The 23,296-nt window shown below is 53.3% G+C and overlaps 1 protein-coding gene across 1 annotated transcript; it reads right to left on the bottom strand.

Annotated features, from left to right (window-relative positions):
* Window positions 1-6,464: 6,464 nt before the first annotated feature.
* Efna2 (ephrin A2) lies at window positions 6,465-22,586 on the bottom strand. Its single transcript, XM_070008541.1, has 4 exons — window positions 22,459-22,586; window positions 12,179-12,492; window positions 8,355-8,420; window positions 6,465-7,762 (listed from the first exon to the last, which is right to left on the bottom strand). The coding sequence occupies exons 1-4, from the start codon at window positions 22,584-22,586 to the stop codon at window positions 7,641-7,643; spliced, it is 630 nt and encodes a 209-aa protein (XP_069864642.1). The 3' UTR covers window positions 6,465-7,640.
* Between the last annotated feature and the right edge of the window lie 710 nt (window positions 22,587-23,296).

The raw sequence follows: 23,296 nt of genomic DNA, 5'->3' as shown, positions 1-23,296 counted from the left end.
TCTTTTTTTTCTTTTCCTTCTTTTTCTTTCTTTTTTCCTTTCTTTCTTTCTTTTTTTCTTTTATTCTTCCTTTCTTTCTTTCTTTCTTTCCCAGTCCTGGGGCTTGAACTCAAGGCCTATCCTTGAGTTTTTTGTTTTTTGTTTTTTTTTTGGTCCGGCCGTGGGGCCTGAACTCTGGGCCTGGGCGCTGTCCCTCAGCTCTTCAGCTCAAGGCTAGCGCTCTACCACTTGAGCCACAGCGCCACTTCTGGCTTTTTTCTTTTTGCTTATGTGGTGCTGAGGAATCAAACCCAGGGCCTCAGGCATGCAAGGCAAGCGCTCTACCACTGAGCCACCTTCCCAGCCCCCCCCTGAGTGTTTTTGCTCTAGGCTAGTGTTCTACCACTTTAGCCACAGCTCCATGTCCTGCTTTTTGGTGGTTAATTGGAGGTAAGAGTGTCACAGACTTCCCTGCCTAAGCTGGCTTGGAACTTGGATGCTTAGATCTCAGCCTCTGGAGTTGCTAAGATTACAGGTATGAGCCCTCAGCCCCCAGCCAGGGTCCCATACTCTTGCTCGGCTTCCTAGCTCAGGGCTCTACCACTTGAGCCATGCTTCTAGTCTGGCATTTTGCTGGTTAATTAGAGATGGAGTATAACAGAATTTTCTTCCTAGGCTGGCTTTGAACCTTGATCTTCCAGTCCCAGTCTCTTGAGTAGCTACAATTACAGGCCTGAGTCACTGGTACAGAGATTGCACACAAAAAAAATTGAGGGGCTGGGAAGGTGGCTCAGTGGTAGAGCGCTTGTCTTACATGCATGAGGCCCTGGGTTCGATTCCTCAGCACCACTTAAGCAGAAAAAGCTGGAAGTGGCGCTGTGGCTTAAGTGGTAGAGTGCTAGAATTGAGCTGAAGAGCTCAGAGACAGCGCCCAGGACCAGAGTTCAGGTCCCACAACCTGCAAAAAAAAAAAAAAAAGAGACAGGATTTTGCTCTGTAGCCAAGATTGGCCTCACATTTATGACATTCCTGCTTCTGCCTCCCCAGTTGTGGTTACAGATGTGAACCACCACAGCTATCCAATGGGAGAAGCAATTTTTAATATAATTCTATTGTTATTATTAAGGTGCTGTAGAGAGGGATTTCTGTTTCGTAAGTCAGGTAATGAGTTCATTTCTTCTTGGTTAATGTCACCCTTTCCCCCTTCCATCTGTCCCCACAAGTTGCATAGTTCATTTTCCACATAGTGTATATTGAGTACCATGCCTGTGGGAGATGCGATTTTTATGTGATATTCTTTTTTGATCGTGTAGCTTCTGCATAAATATATGCAATATTCATTCAGTCATTCTATGTCAGTGAGCATTTATTGAGCACCAGTTGATGCCAGTTGGGTACCAGCCACGCTGTAGGCACTGGAGATTAGCAGTTATCAAGAGAGACTCAAGCCACATACCAATGGCTCACACCTGTAGTCCTAACTACGCAGGAGGCTGAGATCTAAGGATCAAAGCCAACCCAGGTAGGAAAGTCCATGAGACTCTTATCTCCAATTGACCACCAAAAAGCTGAAAATGGAGCTGTGGCTTAAGTGGTAGAGTGCTAGCCTGGAGCAAAAAAAGCTAAAGTACAGTACCCAGTCACTGAGTTCAAGCCTAAGTACAGGCACATGTGCAAACACACACACACACACACACACACACACACACACACACACACACACACACACACACACACACACACACACAGAAAAGAAAAGAAAAGAAAAAGAAAGAGAACCAAATCCTTGTCCTAGGGGAGCTGATGGTCTAGCAGGTGGAGACTACAAGGAAATGAATGAGTAAAATGCAGGGCATGCCTAAGGGGATAAATAAATGAATGAAGGAGAAAAGGAAGAAACACACACACACACAAAACACACACAAAACAAGCCAGGCAAAGGTGGCTCACACCTGTAATCCTAGCTACTCAGGAGGCTGCGATCTGAGGATCATGGTTCAAAGCCAGCCCAGGCAGGAAAGTTTGTAACACTCTTTTCTCCAGAAAACCAAAAGTGGTACAGTAGCTCAAGTGATAGAGGATTAGCCTTGAACTGAAGAGCTGAGGGACAGCGCCCAGGCCCAGAGTTCAAGCCCCATGACTGCAAAAAAAAAAAAAAAAAAAAAAAGAGGAAGGGGGCGCATCTGTATGCTAGAGGATTGGGTAGGGTTCAGGAAGTAGGTGGATTTGAGGGGGGCTCTCAGGAGGTAAGGGAACAGGCACAGGTGAGAGGCACACACAGGCAGGCAAAGGCTGGAGACTCAGTCAGAAGCCCCAGAGGGAAAGTCTGGAGAAAAGCGCAAGTGTGAGGATGGAGAAGGGACTAGAATGTTGGCTATGAGGGCTGGCCTTTAGTTTGGGTGAACTGTGGGACCCCTGGGGCTCCTTGATCTTGCTGTGTGACCATCAGACCCTTAAAGGCCGTGTGAGCCCTGCTCTGTTCTGGGGCCACTGAGCTGTGTCAGACACAGCTATGCATGGGCACAGACAGGGCTGCTGACTGATCATCCAGGACTGTGAGCCTCCCCCCAAAAATACAAAACAAAAAACAAGCCATATCCAGGGGGTCAGTCAGCTCTACTTTCAGAGTATTGTGGTCCCAAGAGACCTTAGGCCTCGCTCCCCCCCCCCTCCCCTCACGCATAGGCTCTGCCACCCCCTGCCCGTTGCAGGCACCGAGGCGGCAGTAACTGGCCGCGGGAGAGAAATTACTTCCCTCTGGAACCTCGGGGCGGAGAAGGCTCCGCACAGGCACAGGACTGGCATACCGATGCCTATAGCCCGCCCCAGGGCCTGTAAAGACTAAGGCTTGGCTGGCTGCTATAGGGAGATGTGGGTCACTGGCCATGAACAGGGGTCCTGGTGGCTCAGAGAAGCATCACAGTGGAGACTCTGGTCTGAGCATTGATGGTGGCCACCAAGGTGATAACCAGTAGGTTCTCTCCTGAAAGACCCAAGCCCAAACATATACATCAACATACACAAACAAGTACACACATGAGTTACAGCATGGTGTACGCCAAGGCTGTGCAGATGTGTGTCAACAGAGCTGATGTCACTCTAGCTGGTCCCTTGCTTGCAGGCAGGACACTGTTCCAGTGGTAAGACTAAGACATACTTGCTCTGCCCTCTGGGGTTCCCAGCTCGAGGAGAGAAGGAAACAGTCAGGTGATCAAGGATCACATGACCTGACTGTGATGTGGGGGAAAAGAGGGCTCATCTGTGGAGAGGGTTCATCAGGCATATGCCAAAGTCACCCAGTGTGCTAGAATTGTGCCTCTAAAGTAACCAAATTGTCATAGTAACTATGAAACAGCAGTGGCCAGAGATAGACAAATGGACATGCACAGAGATGTCTGTCCTTCCATACTGATGCATCACAGAGCCATGAATAGGATGAGGCTCTGCCCCATGCTACAGCATCAAGGAACCTTGAGGAGCCCGTGCTCAGTGAGAGAAACAGACACAAAAGGCCCCACCATGTGTGTGGCTCCGTTGATAAGAAACATCCAGGGGCTGGGAAGGTGGCTCCGTAGTAGAGCGCTTGCCTTTCATGCATGAGGCCCTGGGTTCGATTTCTTAGCACCCCATAAGCAGAAAAAGCCGGAAGTGGCGCTGTGGCTCAAGTGGTAGAGCGCTAGCCTTGAGCTGAAGAGCTGAGGGACAGCGCCCAGACCCAGAGTTCAGGCCTCATGACTGACCAAAAAGAAGAAAAAGGAAAAAAAAAAATCCAGAACAGGGAGGAGAAGGAGGAGAAGGTGACCATTCACAGGGGTAACAAATGTTCTAGAACTAGACAGAGATGGTGGTTGCACAACTCTGGATAAAATTGGTGACTAAAATCCAGAGAATTGATACACTGAAGAGTCTATGACTTTTTTGTTGTCTCTGAATTTTTTTTTCTTTTCTTTTCTTTTTTTTTTTTTTTTGTCTGTCATGGGGCCTGAACTCTGGGCCTGGGTGCTGTCCCTCAGCTCTTCAGCTCAAAACTAGCACTCTATCACTTGAGACACAGCACCACTTCTGGCTTTTTCTGCTTATGTGGTGCTGAGGACTCAAACTCAGGGCCTCATGCATGTAAGCCAATCACTGTACCACTCAGCCACCTTCCTAGCCCCCTGAATTTTTTTTTTCTGGTACTGGGGATTGAAATCAAAGCCTGGGTACTCTCCTTATTTTTGTTTGTATATTGTTCAAGGCTGGCGCTTTACTGCCCCAGCAACACTTCTACTTTCGCCTTTTTGGTGGCTAATTGGAGATAAGAGTTTCAAGGGTTTTCTAGCCTGGGCTGACTTTGAACCACAATCATCAGATCTTAGCGTCCTGAATAGCTGGGATTACAAGTCCGAGCTTCTGGTTCCCGGCATCTGCTGTGTTCTGGGGTGTGTTTTTTGCAGGTCCTGGCCTGAAGCTCAGAGCCTGGGTACCCTCCCTGAGCTTTTTCAGCTTGAGGCCAGGGCTCTACCACTTGAGCCACAACTCCACTTCTGGCTTTTTGGTGGTAAATTAGAGATAAAAGCCTCACAGACTTTCCTGCCCAGCCTAGCTTTGAACATTATTCTCAGATCTCAGATTCCTCAGTAGCTAGGATTACAGGTGTGAGCCATTGGCACCTAGATTCTGCTGTGTTTTTTAATCATCTTCATCAGCTGCCAAATCCGTGTCTCCTTCTCCCCCTCGGTCCATTGGTCCCCTAAGTCCTTGGAGTAGGGCCTCTGAGACTCAAGGTTGTCCAGTGTGGAGTGGGGGAATCCCTGGGCCTCCCTGTGGTGCCCAGCATGGCAGCATCTATCTGTCAGTCCATCCTCTGCTGGGCCGGGCTGGAGGCGCACACAGGGCCCTTTGTGCAGCTCACCCGCCTCATTAGAAGGCAGCCCCCGTCCCCGGGCCCAGCACGGCTGAATTAATGGACTGAGAGCATTGCCTCTCGGCTAATTGTGCCCTAGACACTGTAGCGTGGCGGGTGGGACACAGGCAAAGATCAGCTCTGAGGACTACAGCCCATCCGCCAGTCACCTGCCAGCCAGGGGAACCCAGCCTCTCTGCCTTGGTTCCCTGATCCCTGGACATAGCTGGAGTGCAGATTCCAAAGACCATCTAAGACATGCTTTCTTCAGAAAAGATTAAAGAGCTGCCCGGCTCCCACGTTGGAGGCAGGGAAACTGAGTCACACAGAAATGTATTTCGGCATCACAGAGACCCATCTTGGAACAGAGACCTCCTCCAGCGCAAGCCTGGACCAGGAACAACAGAGTCATGAGCAGCCCTAGATCCCAGGATTTCTGCATGCACAGGTGGGTAAGGTGATAGAAATTTATTTTTGTGTCAATACCTGGGCTTGAACTCAGGACCTGGGCAATGTCTCTTCATTTTTTTCATTCAAGGCTGATGCTCGATCACTCGAGCCACACCTCTACTTCTGGCTTTATGCTGGTTAATTGGAAATAAAGAATCTCACCAGATTTCTTACCTGGGCTGGCTTTACACTGCCATCTTTACATGTCAGCCTTTTAAGTAGTTAGGAGGATAGGTGTGAGCTATAAGTGCACAGCTTGATGGACTTTTTTTTTTTTGGCGGTGGGGGAGGTTTGTTATGAGGCTTAAACTCAGGACTTGGGCATTATCACTGAGCTCTTTTTACACAGTATTGCTCTTTGAGCCACAGCTACACTTCTGATTTTCTGGTGGTTAACTGGAGATAAGAGTCTCACAGACTTTCCTGCCCAGACTGGCTTCGAACTGAGATCTTTAGATCTCAGACTCAAGAGCAGATAGGATTACAGGTGTGAGCCACTGGTGCTCAGCTTTTGATGGATATTTCATTTTGTTTTGTTTTTTGGGTCTGGTCGTGGGGCCTGAACTCTGGGCCTGGGCGCTGTCCCTCAGCTCTGTAGCTCAAGGCTAGCGCTCTACCACTTGAGCCACAGCGCCACTCTGGCTTTTTTCTTTTTGCTTATGTGGTGCTGAGGAATCAAACCCAGGGCCTCAGGCGTGCAAGGCAAGCACTCTACCACTGAGCCACCTTCCCAGCCCCTTGATGGATATTTCTAAGTTCCTGCTATACCCAGAGTTGGCTGGGCACAAACCCTAAGTCCCCAGAAGGCAGGTGGTAGTTCTCAGCGACCATATCCAAGGATAGATAAGAGCATGGCACCCCGAAATGCCAGGGCCAGGTCTCAAAGACACCACAGTGACTGCAGGTTTCTTTTGGCTCATGGTGGTGGGTCCTATGGCCTAGATACTTCCTGGCTCCCTGGACCAGTAAAGACCCATCACCAAATCCCAGTGCTCCCACAATTAAAACGGATGCCTCCCCCCAACCATAATCCCAAAACACACCTTTGAAGTTTATGCATTTTATTATAAAAAAATACAGAATCCAAAGTTGCTTGTGATGGGAAGGGCAGGCCCCGCCCCCCACCCCACAGGCCCTACAAAAGCCCCCGTCCTGTCCCTTTGCATGGATGGGCTTGAGCCGTCTCCTGGCGGCTGTACACAATATATATTTATATATAATATATATAAAACACAGAGTCAGGAAAGACGGGTAGAAATATGAAATCTGTAGAAATGTGTTGTTTCCTTCATTAAATCATCTTTGAGGAGGAGTTCTCTTTTTGGTTGTAGACCCCCTCCTTTTTGTTCTATCTTCTTTTCTTTTCTTTTTTTTTTTCTTTTCTCTATTTTTCCCTATAGAAACATTATTAGGTCACAGAGTCGACAGAGTCGAAGGGGGTGGGGAGGAGTCTTGAACAGACGAAACGAGCTTATTGCGAAGTGTTGGCTATTCTAAAAAGTTCCCCCACCTCCCCCCACCAAAATATAAGACTCCCCCCTGACAAAAGGTTGAAAAAAAAAAAAAAAAAAGAACAAACAAACCAAGATTTCCAGTCCATCCTCAGGAATACATTAAAAATAAATCACAGTATATACTTGCTGGTTCTATTTACAGAAATATAACGTCTTTCCAGCCCTAGAAATGAGATGGTAGTGCGGGATGGAGGGCCCAGGTGTGGGGGACGGGGAGAAGGGGGCTTGTTTGCACAGGCTAGCCAAAGTGGTTCTGAGAGTTGGAGGGGACAGCTGTGGCTCAACCATGGCTGGAAAATAATCCCCCCAAGAATGGGGGGGAGGGTGCTGAGATGGAGGCCTGATGTCCCCTAGACCACGACTAGGGCGTTCACACTGCTGCCTTCTTCTGGCTCAGGCTTGCTTGTCCCAGGGTGCCTGAGGGTCGGCCAGCATTGTGGAGCACAGGAGCAGGCCGGTCCAGTGTCCCCTTACCCTCATTAATTCTGTTTCCCAAAGTCACCGGCAACAGTGGGGAATAAATTAAGTTAAAAAACACAAAGTCTTTCTTATCCAACCATGAAAACACACAAAAGAACAATTGCCAAGAAGGGCCGGGGTTCCTCAGCAGCCCCTCTGGAGGAAGGTGGCCAGGCCTGGGGCCATCCCAGTCCCCGTTGGGTGTCGGGGGGTCCTGGCTGCCCCTCCAGTGGGCAGCACCACCAGGGAGAAGCAGCGTCTATTTGGTCTCGGAGGCGGCTGTGGTCATGGGCAGGGCTGAGGTCGCAGGTGTAAGTGGGTCCTGGTGGGGCCAGCATCCTTCAGGGCCAGGACTAGGAGCCCAGGAGGGTCCAGAGCACAGGGACGGTGCTAAGGAAGAGGTGGCAGCTGCCCAGGCCACTGCAGGAATTGTTACTGGTGAAGATGGGTTCGGGGGCCTCATACAGGGTCTCATCTGCAGGAGACACAGAGACAAACCCGTCAGATCAGCCTGGGCCTGGCTGGAGACCTCAGCCTTCACTGCAGAAGCTATGAAGCTGGGAAAGGACCGCAGCTTTCGGGAAACTGAAGCCAGGCACAGGTAGCTCCCACATAGAATCCTAGCTAATCAAGAGGGTGAAATCTGAGGATCATGGTTTAAAGTCAGCCTGGGCAGGAAAGGCAGTGAGGTTTCTATCTCCAATTAACCACCAAAAAGCTAGAAGTAGAGGTATAGCTCAAGTGGTAGAGCATCAAGCCTTGAGTGAAAAAGCTAAGTGAGAATGCAAAGCCCTCAGTTCAAGCCCAGTACCGAAACGTATGAGCAAGCGAGTGCACGCGCGTGCGCACACACACACACAAACCCGTGCACATGCATGCATGTGTGCGCACACACAGAGAAAATAGAAACTGAGGCTCAGGGTGGGGCCAGCTGCAGTTCTGGCTGATAGTGTTCTGGGACCTACCTGACTACAAGCTCTTTAGACTACTGCCATCAGTTGAGGACACTGGGGGAAATCTGGGTCCTGCTTGCTATCCCCCCACCCGACCTCCCCACCAGCACTTACTAGTCGGCCGTACGTAAACCTTCAACCGCAGGCAGGGCCGGTCCACGGCGTTGGGAGGTGTGGCAGCTGGAAGAAAAGGGACAAGGGACTCTTGGTGACTGAGATCAACTAAGGCTCTATTACCCTTTCCCCCAGTACTGGTGGCCCAATCCTGACCATCAAAGCCCCAGACACAATACCTTCTGTTTCCCAGCTGAAACTGCACACTGTCCCTGATGAGCCTACATTGTCTGTGTCCTCATCCCGCTCCTCCTCAGAAGTTGAGATTTAAGCATTGAATATAGCTGGGTGCTGGTGGCTCACTTCAAGACAGGCGTGCGCACACGCACACGCACACGCGCACACACACACACACACACACACACACACACACACACACACACACACACACACACACACACACAGAGTGTTGATATATTTGTTTTCAATTGATCAGCCAAAAAAAAAAGGAGTATAGCCAAACGATTGTGACCAGTTCAGTTTTTTGTTTTGTTGGTTGGTTGTGGGGCTTGAACTCTGGGCCTGGGCACTGTCCTTCAGCTCTTCAGCTCAAGGGGAGCGCTCTACCACTTAAGCCACAGCTCCACTTCTGGTTTTCTGGTGGTTCATTGGAGATAAGAGTCTCATGGCCTTTCCTGCACTGGCTTCAAACTGTGATCCTCAGCTCTCAGCCTCCTGAGTAGTTAGAATTATACAGGAACCACTAGTGCCCGGCATGACCCACTTCTAATTCTTGTTCTCTGAGGGCATGAACGAATCCCACTTCTGAAATGGTACTGAAATGGGCTGAAATGCTACATAACTGTGCTCTGCAGATGATTCCTTTTTTCTTTTCTTTTTTTTTTTTTTAAGGGTAAGGGACCAAGGACAAGATCTCACTATCTTGCTTTTTTTATTATTATTATTTCTATTGTCAAGGTGATGTACAGAGGGGTTATAGTTACATAAGTAAAGTAATAAGTACATTTCTTGTCAAACTTGTTACCCCTTGGTTTCTTCCTTTTTTTTGGTCAGTCGTGGGGCTTGAACTCTGGGCTTGGGCACTGTCCCTGCGCTCTTCAGCTCAAGGTGAGCGCTCTACCACTTAAGCCACAGCACCACTTCTGGTTTTCTAATGGTTTTTATTGGAGATAAGAGTCTCATGGACTTTCTTGCCTGGGCTGGCTTTGAACTGTGATCCTCAGATCTCAGCTTCCTGAGTAGCTAGGATTGCAGGCATGAGACACTGGTGCCCGGCTCTCTCTTTTTTTTTTTTTTTTTGGCGTGTGTATGTGTGTGTGGTGTAGGTCCTGGGGCTTGAACTCAGGACCTGAGCTTTTTTGCTCAAGGCTAGTGTCCTAGTACTTGAGCCACAGATTGACATCCAGCTTTTCAGTGGTTAATTGGATATAAGAATCTCAAGGAGGGCTGGGAAGATGGCTCAGTGGTAGAGCGCTTGCCTTGCATGCCTGAGGCCCTGGGTTCGATTCCTCAGCACCACATAAGCAAAATGAAAAAAGCCGGAAGTGGCGCTGTGGCTCCAGTGGTAGAGCGCTAGCCTTGAAGCTGAAGAGCTGAGGGACAGTGCCCAGGCCCAGAGTTCAGGCCCCACAATTGGACCAAAAAAAAAAAAAAAAAAAGAATCTCAAGGACTAGCCAGGCGCTGGTCGCTCACGCCCGTAATCCTAGCTACTCAGGAGGTTGAGATCTGAGGATCACGGTTCAAAGCCAGTCCGGGCAGGAAGGTCTGTGAGACTCTTACCTCCAATAAACCATTAGAAAACCAAAAGTGGTGCTGTGGCTCAAGCGGTAGAGTGCTCGCTTTGAGCTGAAGAGCTGAGGGACAGCGCCCAAGCCCAGAGTTCAAGCCCCTCCACCTACCAAAAAAAAAAAAAGAATCTCAAGGACTTTCCTGCTCAGGATGGCCTTGAACTGCGATCCTTAGATCTCAGCTTCCTGAGTAGCCAGGATTATACCTCACCTGGTTCCTTTTGAGTTAATTGAGGGGCTGGTGAGGAAACCTAGGGCCCAATGCACGCTAGGCAAATACTCCACCAAGGAACTGTGTCCCAGATTGGGAGTCATTTTTCCATCTGCAGTGATAAGAGCCAGTGACTCATGGCAGCAAAGCACAGGAGGCAGATGTCAGCCAAGGCCTCAGGCTAAGACGAAGAATGTCATGCCCCTCATATTGCTCTTTGCTCCTTGGCCGCTGGCTGTTGCCTGGGAGGGGCCAGGGTGTCCTTAGTGTCAGCTATGAAATCAGGAGATGGAGAAGAAATCCCTGACCCTGGCGGGTGACTGACAGGTATGGTCTCCAAATCTATGTGATAGAGCTGGGACCCCCACCCCACCCCCACCACGGCCTGGCCACCATGCTCACCTGCCCCCCCCCAATATGTCAGGACACAAAGATAAAAAAACCACATAATAAAAGTAGCATTCGTCACAGAGATAGGAGGAATAATTACAATAATTATCTTTATGAAACTCCCGGTCTTGGAAAGAAAAATGTAATTTTTTTCTTATATTATGAGACTTAATTTAAACACCTTCTGCCCCCCTCCCCCCACTCGCTTCTTCTCTGAATTAAAAGAGAAAAGGAGCCAGGTGCTGGTGGCTCACACCTGTAATCCTAGCTACTCAGGAGGCTGAGATCTGAGGATCACGGTTCAAAGCCAGCCCAGGCAGGAAAATCCGTGAAACTCTTTTTTTTTTTTTTTTCCGTGAAACTCTTATCTCTAATAAACCACTAGAAAACCAGAAGTGGCGCTGTAGCTCAAGCTGTAGAGTGCTCACCTTGAGTTGAAGAGCGCAAGGACAGCGCCCAAGCCCAGAGTTCAAGCCCCACAGCCGACCAAAAAAAAAAAAAAAGTGAAAAGGAGGTCTGGGAATGTGTCTTACTGGTAGGTAGAGTGCTTGCCTAGCACACATGAAGCCCTGGGTTCAATTCCTCAGTACCACATACACAGAAAAAGCTAGAAGTGGCTCTGTGGCTCAAGAGGTAGAGTGCTAGCTTTGAGCAAATGGAGTTCAGGAACAGTGTCCAGGCCCTGAGTTCAAGCCCCAGGACTGGCAATCAATCAATCAATCAATCAATAAGGAAGGGAGGGAGGGAGGGAAGAAGGAAGGGAGGGAGGGAAAAACAAAACCCAACTAGAACAGAGAAAGGAAACATGGGGCCTTGTGAAGTCTAATTTGACACAGCCGTAGCCAGGGTGGCAAAGTCCCTAGATCCTCTGCAGGCCCTGGAGGTCAGAACCCCTCCTCGCCACACCTTATTTCATGCTAGACCCCCACACGCCCCCTAGATGCTGAGTAACAGACCCCCTGGTCTCAGCTCTTCACCCTCATTCCGAGCAGAAGTGTGGGGACTCCCCTGGAGTTCCTGTCTGCTGGAGTACAAGCAGAGATACCGCTGGACCCAACTACTGCCATTAGCCTCATGAAAAGGGAGGTTCCCAGTGCATCTCAGGGATGGGCTGGCCTTTCCACAGCCTAGGTCACCGAGGGACTCCACTGACCAACCGCCAAGAAACTCTCCCTCCTTGAGGGCTCTTGGAGAGATGGGGTTGACAGGGACCAGGAGACCTCTGCTTATCTGGGCTGGAACGGGGACTCCCCTCTACCACTGGGCTCTGTTTGCCCCAGTTTCTCCCCTCAGCACTGGGAGAGGGTGGAGTGGATGTCTCTGGTTTCTGATTTAAGGTGGCTGAGGATGCGGTTCCTGGGACTCCGTGAGGAGGTTAAGCCTCAGACCCACCCTGAGCCTCAGTCTCCCCCACGTGCCAGTGGCCTGCACCGTCTGAGGACCCTGGGTGGTCACAATGGTTCTGATTACTCACAAATGTAGTAGTACTCGTGGCCAGGACGGAACTCAAAACCCAGGGAGAAGGGCGTGAAGAGCTGGAACTTCTCGGAGAACTTGAGTGGCCCGCCGGGCGCTGCGGGCCGGTTGCACTCCCAGCGCTTGAAGCCACGCTGCCGATGGTCGCAGGATGCGTGACCCTCGCCGTTGACCATGTACAGCACGTAGTGCTCCATGCGCTCCGCTGGTGGCAGAGGGGCCCCATAGTGTGGGCAGTAGATATCTAGATAGTCGTTGATGCTCACCTCCACCGTGTAGCCTCCGCCGTCGCCCGCCACGCCCATGTGGAACCTGCCAGGGGACAGGCGGCTGGTCAGTGGACACAGAGAACAGAATCGGGGAGCCCTCAGGTACTCATGGGCGGCTCCAGGTCGGTGTCCATGGAGCCTGGTATCACTTCCTTTCCAGCCAGCTCTAGGGCTCAGTGTCTCCAACGCCAGCCCGTTTTCCCGGCCCCTTCCATCCACTCCCTTCCAGGCCCCACCCTTGTCCAGCTCAGTGCCCTGAATGAGACAAGCGCTGGGGCTCACACCTGTAATCCTAACCACACAGGATGCTGGGACGTGAGGATGGACGTTCAAAACCAGCTCAGGTAGGAAGGTCCATGACCCTATCGCCAACTGACCACCAAAAAGTTGGAAGTGGAGCTGTGAGTCAAGTGGTAGAGCGCCAGCCTTGAATGAAAAAAGCTCAGGGAAAAACACCCAGGCCCTGAGTTCAAGCCCCAATATTAGGACAAGTGTATGCGTGTTCTCACATGCATGCGTGCACGGACAAGCACGCATGCACACACACACACACACACGCACATACACACCTTTTGAATGTGGATAGACTCCAGTGCCCTTTCTGTATTGTGACCCCGGCGTGTCTCTCACCCTCTCTGAACATCTCTCCAACCCTGAGACCCCAAGCTGTCCTTCGCTTTCAAGCCCCTGGATTTGGAAGCTTCATCCTGGATACCAACTGTCCCCCGCCCACACCTGCCCAGCCTCCAGCTTCTACCCTGGAGGTTGCTTGCCCAACCTTCCCGCAGCCCGGGAGCCCCGTCCTCCCTCAGCGGCCCTGACCCACACTCATCTTGGAGGACGGAGGTCAGCTGGGGGCTGCACTGCATGGAGGCTCCCCTTCCATCCCTGCCTCCGGCTACAGCGGCAGAGCTCTCAGATCTCCTGGCTGTCCCCCGAGCCCTGTCATGTAACCGCTGGCTGGCCAGGGGGCCAAGGGACGCCCTGTAGAACCTCATTAGCACATAAAAGACCTGCCAGCCACTCTGCTTGGCCTCCTCCCTGCACAGATGGGAAACTGAGGCCTAGCCAGGGCTGGTAGGGGGTGGAGGATGACACTCTGACCCCAGCCCTTCCTGGACAGCATGCTGGTGTGCTAGTAGCCTGTAACTGGTAGAGTCTGGGGCGCCGAGAGCCTCATAGTGCTGGACTAAAGCTCAGCTCTTCAGAGCCTGTTTCCTTACTCTGCAGGGGACTGTGGAAAGGCCTGAGATATATCTGAGGTTAGGTGCAGGTCCTAAGAGGACAAGCTTATCTGGGAGCCGGTGGCTCACGCCTGTAATCCTAGCTACTCCAGAGGCTGAGATCTTAGGAGCACAATTCAAAGCCAGCCCAGTCAGGAAAGTCCAGGAGACCAAAAGGCTGGAAGTGGAGTTGTAGCTCAAAAGTAATAGGGTGCTAGCCTCGAGCAGAAAAGCAAAGGGACAGTGCCCAGACCCTGAGTATCTCATAATCAATCAATCAATATAAAAGGACAGGCTGAGATTTCACCTCATTTGGGCTAGGGTGTCCTCCAGACCTCACCAGAGTTACTGAGGTTTTCTTTTTTTGTCGATACTGAGACTTAAACTCAGGGCCTGGGCACTGGTCAAGGCTGTGTTCTACCACTTGAGCCACAGCTCCACTTCCAGCTTTTTGGTAGTTAATGGGAGATAAGAGTCTCACAGACTTTTCTCCTGGGTTGGCTTTAAACTGCGATCCTCAGATCTCAGCTTCCTGAGTAGATGCCATTACAGCATGAACTACTGGTACCTATCCTGAGGGTTTGTTGTTGTTGTTTTAATTTTATTATCAAGGTGATATACAGAGGAGTTACAGTTACATACGTAACTGTAAAATTGATCACATATGATTCTTCAGCATTTTTGCTCTTTTTATTTTGCAGGTCCTGGGACTTGAACTCACGGTCTGGGCACTGTCCCTGAGCTTCTTTGTGCTCAAGGCTAGTGTTCTACCATTTCAGCTACAGCGCCACTTCCTGAGGTTTCTGTAAGAATGAAAAGTCTCATTGCTCTCTAGCAGCGTGGGATTCAAATATTCCCTTTGACCCTCAGTTTAACTCATTCCCATAAAGATCAACACTCACCCAAAGAGAACCTGGTTGTGAAGGGCCCTCTAGAAATAGATCTTGAAGTCAAGGCCAGTGTCCCTCCCATCCCACCTGTGTTCCTATGATGTCTGTGTCTGACACCAGAACGTTCTTTCTTTCCCATTTGGAGGCAGAGTCTGCCCTGACGATTTAGAGGGGCTCTACAAGGTCTTTCTAGGGCAGCAAGGGCCCGCCAGGCTCCTGAGCTCGCAAAATTCATACAAGTTGCAGGGCACCAGCTCATACCTGTCATCCTAGCTACTCAGGAGGCCAAGATCTGAAGATCACAGTTCAAAGCCAGTTCCAGTAGGAAAGGCTATGAGACTCTTATTTCAAGTTCACACACACACACACACACACACACACACACACACACACACACACACACACACACACACACACACACGGCCAGCATCCAGGCCCTGAGTTCAAACCCCATGACGGACTATACACACACAAATTACAAACAAAGTGGATTTCCAGATTGTGTCCAGCTGGCTCAAAACCTTCCATCATTTCTCCTCAATGCTCAAAACACAATCCAAGGTCCTCACTGGCCCATGTAGCCAATGTCCCATTCTCAGGGACTTGTCTCCCACAACTTAGTTCCTTCCAGCTCAATCAGCCTTGGTTCCCCTACCCAAGGGCCCTGGCACATTCTGCTTCCATGGTCTACAAAACTTCTCCATTCCCCAACATGACAATTTGTGTGTGTGTGTGTCTGTGTGTGTGTGTGTCTGTGTTGGTACTGGGGCTTAAACAAAGCCTGGGCTCAGTCCCTGAGCTTTTTTCCTCAAGGCTGGTACTCTACCATTTGAACCCTCCTCCACTTGTAGACTTCTGCTGGTTATTGGAGATAAGAGTCTCATGGACTTTCCTGCCCAGGTTGTCTTCAAACTGTGATCCTCAGATCTCAACCTCCTGAGTAGCAAAGATTACAGACTTGAGCCATCCATGCCAGGCTTCCCAATAGACATTTCTACACCCTCACACCTGCCCACCCCTCTGATATAACAGCGCTCAATACTTGCTTGTTGAGCTGGGAAGGTGGCTCAGTGGTAGATCACTTGCCTTGCATGCATGAGGCCCTGGGTTCAATTCCTCAGCACCACATAAGCAAAAAGCTGGAAGTGGCGCTGTGGCTCAAGTGGTAGAGTGCTAGCCCTGAGCTGAAGACCTGAGGGACAGCGTTCAGGCCCCACGACCGGACCCTCCCCCTCCCAAAAAAATACTTGCTTGTTGAGTTAAAAGGCCATTTTTTTTTTGCTTTCATTTTGTTGGTCAGGAGGCTTAAACTCTGGGCCTGGGCGCTGTCCCTCAGTTCTTCAGCTCAAGGTGAGCATTGTAGCACTTGAACCACTGTACCACTTCCAGTTTTCTGAGTGGTTTATTGGAGACAAGAGTCTTACGGACTTTCCTGCCCTGGCTGGCTTTGAACCGCGATCCTCAGCTCTCAGCCTCCTGAGTAGCTAGGATTACAGGTGTGAGCCACCGGCGCCCGGCTTAAGGCCAATGTTTTGAAGAGTTAGGAGTTGCAGGTAGCACCCCAGGCAGGTTGGTCCTTGGGGAAGCCCTCTCCCCACACCGTGCTGGCCGCCTGAGCTGGCCTTTTTTTTTTTCCCCCTTCCTGACTCTAAAATAGCGACGGCCTTGCTGTGTTGGCATTCCCGGTTCCAAGTTGGCAGCTGAGCCAGGGGCGGGCAGGCGCCTTACCCCTGCTCAGGGTGGCGCCTACATAGAAGGACACAGAGAGGGGTTCTCCACCCCAAAACCCATCCTGGTGTGAGCAAAAGAAAGCTTTGTCGGGCTCAATCAACCTGGATATGCAAATGCTAGTGGAGATTCTCACTAAGGGGTTAATGACTGATTTGAGATCTCTTGTTTCCAACAGGGCCTTCCCTACAAGCTCCTCATACCTGTTCTGCCACTGGTCCAGGGTCAGTGTCCATACTGGGACAGCACCCTCCCTTCCAGAGTCCCTGGGGCTCTGTACCTCACCCTCCTCAGGCCACCCCAACCTTACCCCTGCCTCCTCCTGGGTACCACCCGGCCCGCAGCTAATGAACTTCAATCTCTGCCTGTGAAGTCATTAAACACTAATAGCAAAGCAACTAATTAGGAGTCTCGCCCAAAACTGGAATGGGGGTGAACGGGGCCACCTTCCCAGATTGGGAACTGAGGCACCACACACTGCTGGGGCCGGTGACCAGGGTCCCCCGCTGGTGGGTGGTGCACTCCGATCCCCCGCGGCACCCAGCAAGTCGTGTATGGACTGCTGTGTGTTCATCCCTGGGTGGGGTGAGACACTGTAAAGGATCCGTGTGGGCCCAAGAGTAGGGTCCCGATGCCACGTTGGGACATACCCAACCCCAAGTTTTAAGGAGCTGAAGACAAATCCTCCGTCTTGGTCTGGCCAGGATGCCAACGGTAATGAAAACCTCCAGAGAGTCCAAGACGAGGCCGAGTAAAGAGGATAATAGTTAAAAAAAACAAAAAAAGGTAAAGAAAGGTAAACTGAGGCAAGGGCATCAGTGCCAAAAAATTGGAGGAGGCAGGGCGGTAGCTCAATAGTGAGTGCTTGCCTAGCATGAGCTGAGCTCCAGGTTCATCCCTAGCATCATGAGAAAAAAAAAAAAAAAAGGAGAAAAGAAAAGAAAGAAAAAAGAGAGAAATCGACTGGGTGAGAACAAAATGCCAGCGGCAGGCTCAGAGACAGGGGTGGCCAAGGGGCAGGCCAAGAAGGTACGCTGTCCTCGGTTTCCTCTCTCATGAAACCAGCTTGTCCTTGACCCTCCTTGGCCAGTGCAAGGACCCCGCCCCCCCCGCCCCCGCCCCCGCCCCAACAGCCAGTGTTTCTGGTGGCCCTGCATGACCCACTGTCTCTCACAGCTGCTTTGTCCTTGAAATGGGGGCACAGGCCCCAGGATAGGTGGGTTGGGGGACATGGAGCAATCACTCAAGGAGACCAGGAAACAGTGGGCACATAGACTGAAGTCCCCCACGCTGATAGGACACAGGCTCAGGAGAGGGGCCGAATCCCCATCAGCACGGCTGCCCACAGAGTTCAAACGTCTGCTTGAGGTTAAATCAAAAATCCCCCAGGCTGGTCGGCTGGCCCGTGCCGGCCTTTAAGCCGTATGTCTAGAACAGTGTCTGCATGGTGGTAGGGGCAAGCCTGGGATATGGCTCTGTCCCTTTCCCCAGCATGGCCCTACCAGCTACGAGACACATGAGAACATTCTTCTCCCTGCATTCACAGAGAAAACATCCCTGCAAAACAGCGACATTGAGTTGGGAGCCAGTGGTTCATCCTTCATCCTAGCTACTCAGGACGCTGAGATCTGAGGATGGTGATTCCAAGTCAGCCCGAGCAGCAAAAGCCCACGAGACTCTTATGTCGTTATCAAGCAAAAAGCCGGAAGTGGTATTGTGGCTCAAGTAGCAAATTGCTAGCCTTGAATGAAAAAGCTAAGGGGCAGTGCCCAGGCCCCTGAGTTCAAGCCCTAGTACTGGCACAAAAATTAATTAATTAATTAATTAATTAAAACAAGAACAGCAACATTGGACACTGTCTGATGGCTCCATTTCCAGGAAAGGGGGCCACTGTCAGAATAGGATGGAGGAGTGGAATGCCAGAAGGAAGCTCCCAGCCCCACTGGAAACTGTCACCCAGGTCCTGCTGTATACCTGCCATTCCATTCCCAGACCTCCCTGCCAAGACCCGAGAGGTCCCCTGCAGGCCCACCAGGGGATGAGCACTGGGCGGAAAGAGGCCAGAATGACCAGTGCCCCCTGCCCAATCCTCAACCCCTGAGAGAGACCAGAAGCTCCAGTCTGACATCTCTTGGAAGGGCCAACGGATCCCAGCACCAAGCCCACTGGCTTTCTGTGCAAGCCGAGGCTGCTAGGGTCCACTGTGTGGGTAAAGGAGGCTGGGGAGCCAGGATGCGGTGCCCACATCAGCCAGGAAACCAGAGAAAGGGAGAGCGAAAGCCGCTGGGAGAGACAGAGACACAAAGCCAGCCAGTCTGGTGCCTGGATGGTGTGGTCACTGTGAATTTGGAACCTGGTTCCAAACGGGGACATGCTGGCTGGCTAACACCTCCTCTTTTGACCGCAAGAGCTGCCTCAGTTTCCCCCTGAAATCCTTGGATCATGGCTTGGTCTGACTCATCCCCGGCTATGCCATCGCCTGTGTCTTGCTCAGTCTCCCAGATCGTAAAAGCCCTAGATTTCCCCCAGCTTGCAGCCCTCACCATCTCGCCTTGAATTTTCCGGGCTACCACTTTCTGAACCCCTTAAGCCTGAGGGTGTGATCTCTCACACAAAAATAAAAACAAAAAACAAAAAACAACAACAACAAAAACCCTCATGCGGCAAAACACTGCATTGTCCCCTTCGAAGCCAGTTCCCCAGAGGAGCGGCCTGCAGAGCCACCAGGACCCCAGGATTCCAACCCACCTCCCTCAGGGACCAAACTGCCTCCCCCCACCTCATATTCAGAGAACGCTCCTGCTGCCCACACCAAAAGCCTCTGACCACGTCCACTGGGCTCATCTGGGTCACAACCTGAGCCATCCTCTGTGATGCCTGCTTTGGGTCTCAATGGCCCGTCTGCTCTTCCCTGTGCCCCACAGCCAGGTCACCACTGTGGACCATCCTGGTGATGCTGTGCCCACACCACAGGCCTTGGGCAGCCAGAGTGGACCCCATACTGGTATCCTCCTATGCCAACAGACATACGGTACACACATGTGCACACACGTGTCCCACGCTCCAACATGTGCACACACAGATATTACATACAGATTCACGCACACATAGCCTCACACATGCAAGGCACACACACACACACAGCCCTGTGTGTGGCTCCACACGGCAGGCTTTTGGTTTAGATACCCTCATGCAAATGTGGGTGCAGCATACATGCAGACACGCAGCCTATTCCATGCACAGCCACGCAGACATGCGTGAAACACACTACAGCCAAGGCTGCCATGTGTAGGCAGGCTCATGGGGCTGCCTGCAACAATCATGTGTGTGCCCACATGAACATGTACCCCCAGGGTCTCTGCGTATTACGGACAATAACACGCAGCTACACGCAGCCACCTAGCTCAGTGAGACACCCCCCCCCCAGATACATCTTCCCATTCATGGACGCATGTAAGCCGCCATGCAAACCCAAGCTGGCCAGGGCTAGGGATATCCCTAGCCGGCGCCAGTGCAGCTGAGGACCGGCCCAGGGGCCAGCCCAGGGTGCCCAGCCAGCCAGCCAGGTCTGCTCAGTGAGGGTCCAGGACGGGTAGCTGAGCCAGCTGACAGGACCCCACCTAAGGCATCTGAGCAAATGGGTGCAGGGCTTTCTCTTGTCCACGCCATCCACGGCCGCACTTCCCAGCAGGGAGAACATAATTTGGGCAACAGCCATATACTTATTACCTCAGTGCAGGTACCGGCCAGCCGGGCAGAAGGAGTGGCTAGCCACGCTGCAGCCCTGCCTAGACCACGGTCCCCATGGAAGTGAACGTGCCACTCCTTTGGGCTGCCATACGGCTGTCGGTCCCCCCCAGAACATGCCCAATCCACCTTCACCACTGCCCCTGCTCACCATGCCCCACGCTCAGACTCCAGGTCCTTGTCTCTTTCCTGTGATCTCCGTCAGATGTCACCATCCATGAATGTCTGCTCCAGCCCCGTCCTTGTCCCCGGCCACTGAGCCTACCTTAAACCCCAAGCCTCGGCACAGATCCTGTCCCTTCTTTTCGGGATGATGTTCCCATCCCTGGCTCCCCGGGGACCCCTCTTCCTGTTGGGGCCTTGTAGTCCCCTTTTATCTAAGTACAGGTTTTGGTCTAGCTGCCCCTCCCAGCTCTCCCACATCTGCTTCTGTAGAGCCCCCCACCCCCCACCCCGTCCCCAATGTCAATGACAAGTTCTTATTCTGGACACAGCCGGGTCCTGAGCCCCATTGCAGGCTTTTGGGCACAGCCCAGTGACCTGGAGAGTCGAGGTAGGAGAAGGAGTTGAGCACAGGAAGACCGAGGAAGGCTCTTGCTGTGGGGTGGTAGGGTCAGCTTCGCACACCACCTGGCTGTCCCCTCTGACGACACGGTCATGTCACAGCAGCAGGAGGCATCCCAGTCTCCAGCCCATGCCGGGCACTAGGGATGGGGTGGGGGTTTGTCACCATCTTTCCCTAGCGGGGAGGGCCAGGCTACAGCCCACTGTCCTGTGACCCTCTAGCAGGCGGTGACAGCGGAAGGCTGGGACCTCCTTTCTTCCCCATCCCAGGCTCTTCAAGTGTTTTGCCAGAACAAAGGACAGGCCAGCCTGGGACGAAGATTCCGGAGCTGAAACCAAAAACTTGGGCCGGGAAAAAGCTGTGTGCAGGGTTCCCCTCACGGCGGCCGTGGCCAGGGACAGGGAAGAGCCGTAATCAAATCCACATGTGACCAACATAGCAGGCAGTGTGGGACCAGCTCTGTGGTGGCCTGGCCACCCCGGGTCCCTGCCCTCAGTCCTGGGGGCCCAACCCCACAGCCTTGCATCCGTGGGGGGGAGGGGTCTGAGGATATTCCCCAACCCCAAGTTGGGACACTGGCCACCATCATCCCCGAACCTACCTAAAAGAAGACCCTTAAAGCAACTTTCTACCTGGGGATCAGGGTAGCAAACCACAGCTGAGGACTAGAGGTGACAGCCACTTAGGAGGGCAACTCAGCTGGCTGGTGTGGGAAGCAGCTGGAACACAGAGTGACCGGTGACAGAGCATCTGGGAGCAGAGACGCCAGCAAGCTTGGTCCAATGTGTAGCTTGGTCAGCTATGGGCAGCCCAGAACCTTGAGTGATGACACTGGACTCGGAGCCCCAGAAACCCCAGAACCCCATCTCCCATAAGATCCTCAGTCCACTCTAGCTTCTGAGACCCTGGAATGACCCAGAGGGTTCTGCGATGTCCATGATGTGGTCAGTGGCCAGAAAACTTTTCCTGTTAGTCTAACAGGAATTCTGCCATCCTCCCAATTGTATTCGGTGCCTGGAAGGGTCCGACATACGCAGACTGTGCAGCAAGCCCGCAGGTCCCCCTCCACCGGGCGTGGCAGGCTGGGCACCAGGCCACCTGGGTCCCGCCCCAGCTCTGCTGCCCTGGCCGTGACCTTGAGCCAGCCCGTCATCCCTCCGCACCTCAGTTTCTCCACCAGCTCCAAGACGATGGAAGAGAACATTACTCACTTGGACCTCCCAGACTGCCCTTTGGTGCCTCAGTGTCTCTGCCGCTAAAATGCCCTGACCCAGACGCCCCTGGAGTCAAAGTGAGGTAGGGAGGTACGGTCCAACTTCCCCCAAGTTTATGTAGGGACCTCCGGCAGGACACACGCACAGACCCTGGGTCCTTAGAGTCACAGTCCTCCCCCTCCCACCCCCACCCCCGCCACCTTCGGACCCCTAAGTGCAAAGATCTCCAGGGATCCCCCAACAACTCCTCAAGCCCTGATAGGTCCCGGAAGAAAGAGCACAAGAGATCAGGGAATCCTCCGAGTCCAGACAAGGAACTCAAGGGCTGCCCGACTTCTCAGGGTGCAGAGTGGTTTCCCACCACCACCCCCCAAAATAAAAACTCTCCTGGAGCCCGTGGGCACCCTGGGGGATGTGGGGCGCGAGTCTGCACGCGAGTGGGGCGCCCCGGAGAGAATGCACGGGGCGCGCAAGTCCTCCAAAGTCCGGGGAGCCGACACGGCCCCTCCCCGGGGACCCCCGGGGGCGCCCACCCCCCGGCGGTAGCGCGCCGGGGGCGCCTGGGCTGGGGCCTGGGGAGGCCGGCGGCGGCGGCGGCGGCGGGGGGCCCCCCGGGGGTCCCCGGCGCTGCGCGGCGCTCACCTGGGGTTGCTGCGGTTCCAGTACACGGCGTAGCGGTCGGCGTTGGCGCGGGCGGCGTCCTCGGCGCGCGCGCGCAGCGGCAGCAGCAGCAGCAGCAGCGGCAGCAGCGGGCGCTGCGCGGGCGCCATGGCCCCGGTCCGGCCGCCGCGCTCTCCGGCCGCCGCCTGCCCGCGTCTCCGCCTCCTCCTCCGCCGCCGCCGCCGCCGCCGCTGCCGCCGAGCGGGCGGGCGGAGCGCGCGGCGCGCTTGGAGATCCCCGCCGCTCCGCCTCCGCGCGCGCGCGGGCCAGCAGCGAGCGAGAGACCTCGGGCGCCGAGAACGCAGGCGGCGGCGCCGGCACCCCCCCCCCCGCCCCCCGGCCCCCGGGCGCGGCGGACCGGGCCGCTCACCGACTCCCCCCGGCTCTGAGGAGGGGCCAGCTCCGGCCTTTGTCCCACCCGAGCTCCGGGAGGGTCGCGGGCGCCCCCTCCTGCCGCGCCCAGCCGTGCGGGGCTGGGTGGGGTGGGGTTCTAGTCTCAGCCGCGCCCCACCCTGGCCAAGACCCGCGCAGACTCAGCCTCCCCCTAGGGTCCAGCCCCCGCCGCCCTGATCTGCGGAGAAGTGGCGGGAAGAAGTGCGGTTCCTTAGCTTGGCCGGGCCTCTTGAGTGTCTTGGGGAAAGCGACCCAGGCCTTCTGCAGGACCCCCCCCCCTCCCGCAGAGGCAGAGATCAAAGGACTCGCCCCCTTGGAACACGACGGACCACAGAATCTTCAATCAGCCCGGATCGGCTCTGAGCCCTCCCCCGGGTTCAGAGGAGAGCTTTGGCGTGGTTTGACCCAAGTCCACAGCTTCCTCTGA

Source organism: Dipodomys merriami, unplaced genomic scaffold (genome assembly GCF_024711535.1).
Source record: "Dipodomys merriami isolate MVZ:Mamm:240054 unplaced genomic scaffold, mDipMer1.0.p SCAF_70, whole genome shotgun sequence".
NCBI classification, from domain to species: Eukaryota; Metazoa; Chordata; class Mammalia; order Rodentia; family Heteromyidae; genus Dipodomys; species Dipodomys merriami.
Note: the sequence above shows the minus strand (reverse complement) of the source record. Positions and strands in the feature narration are given on the sequence as shown.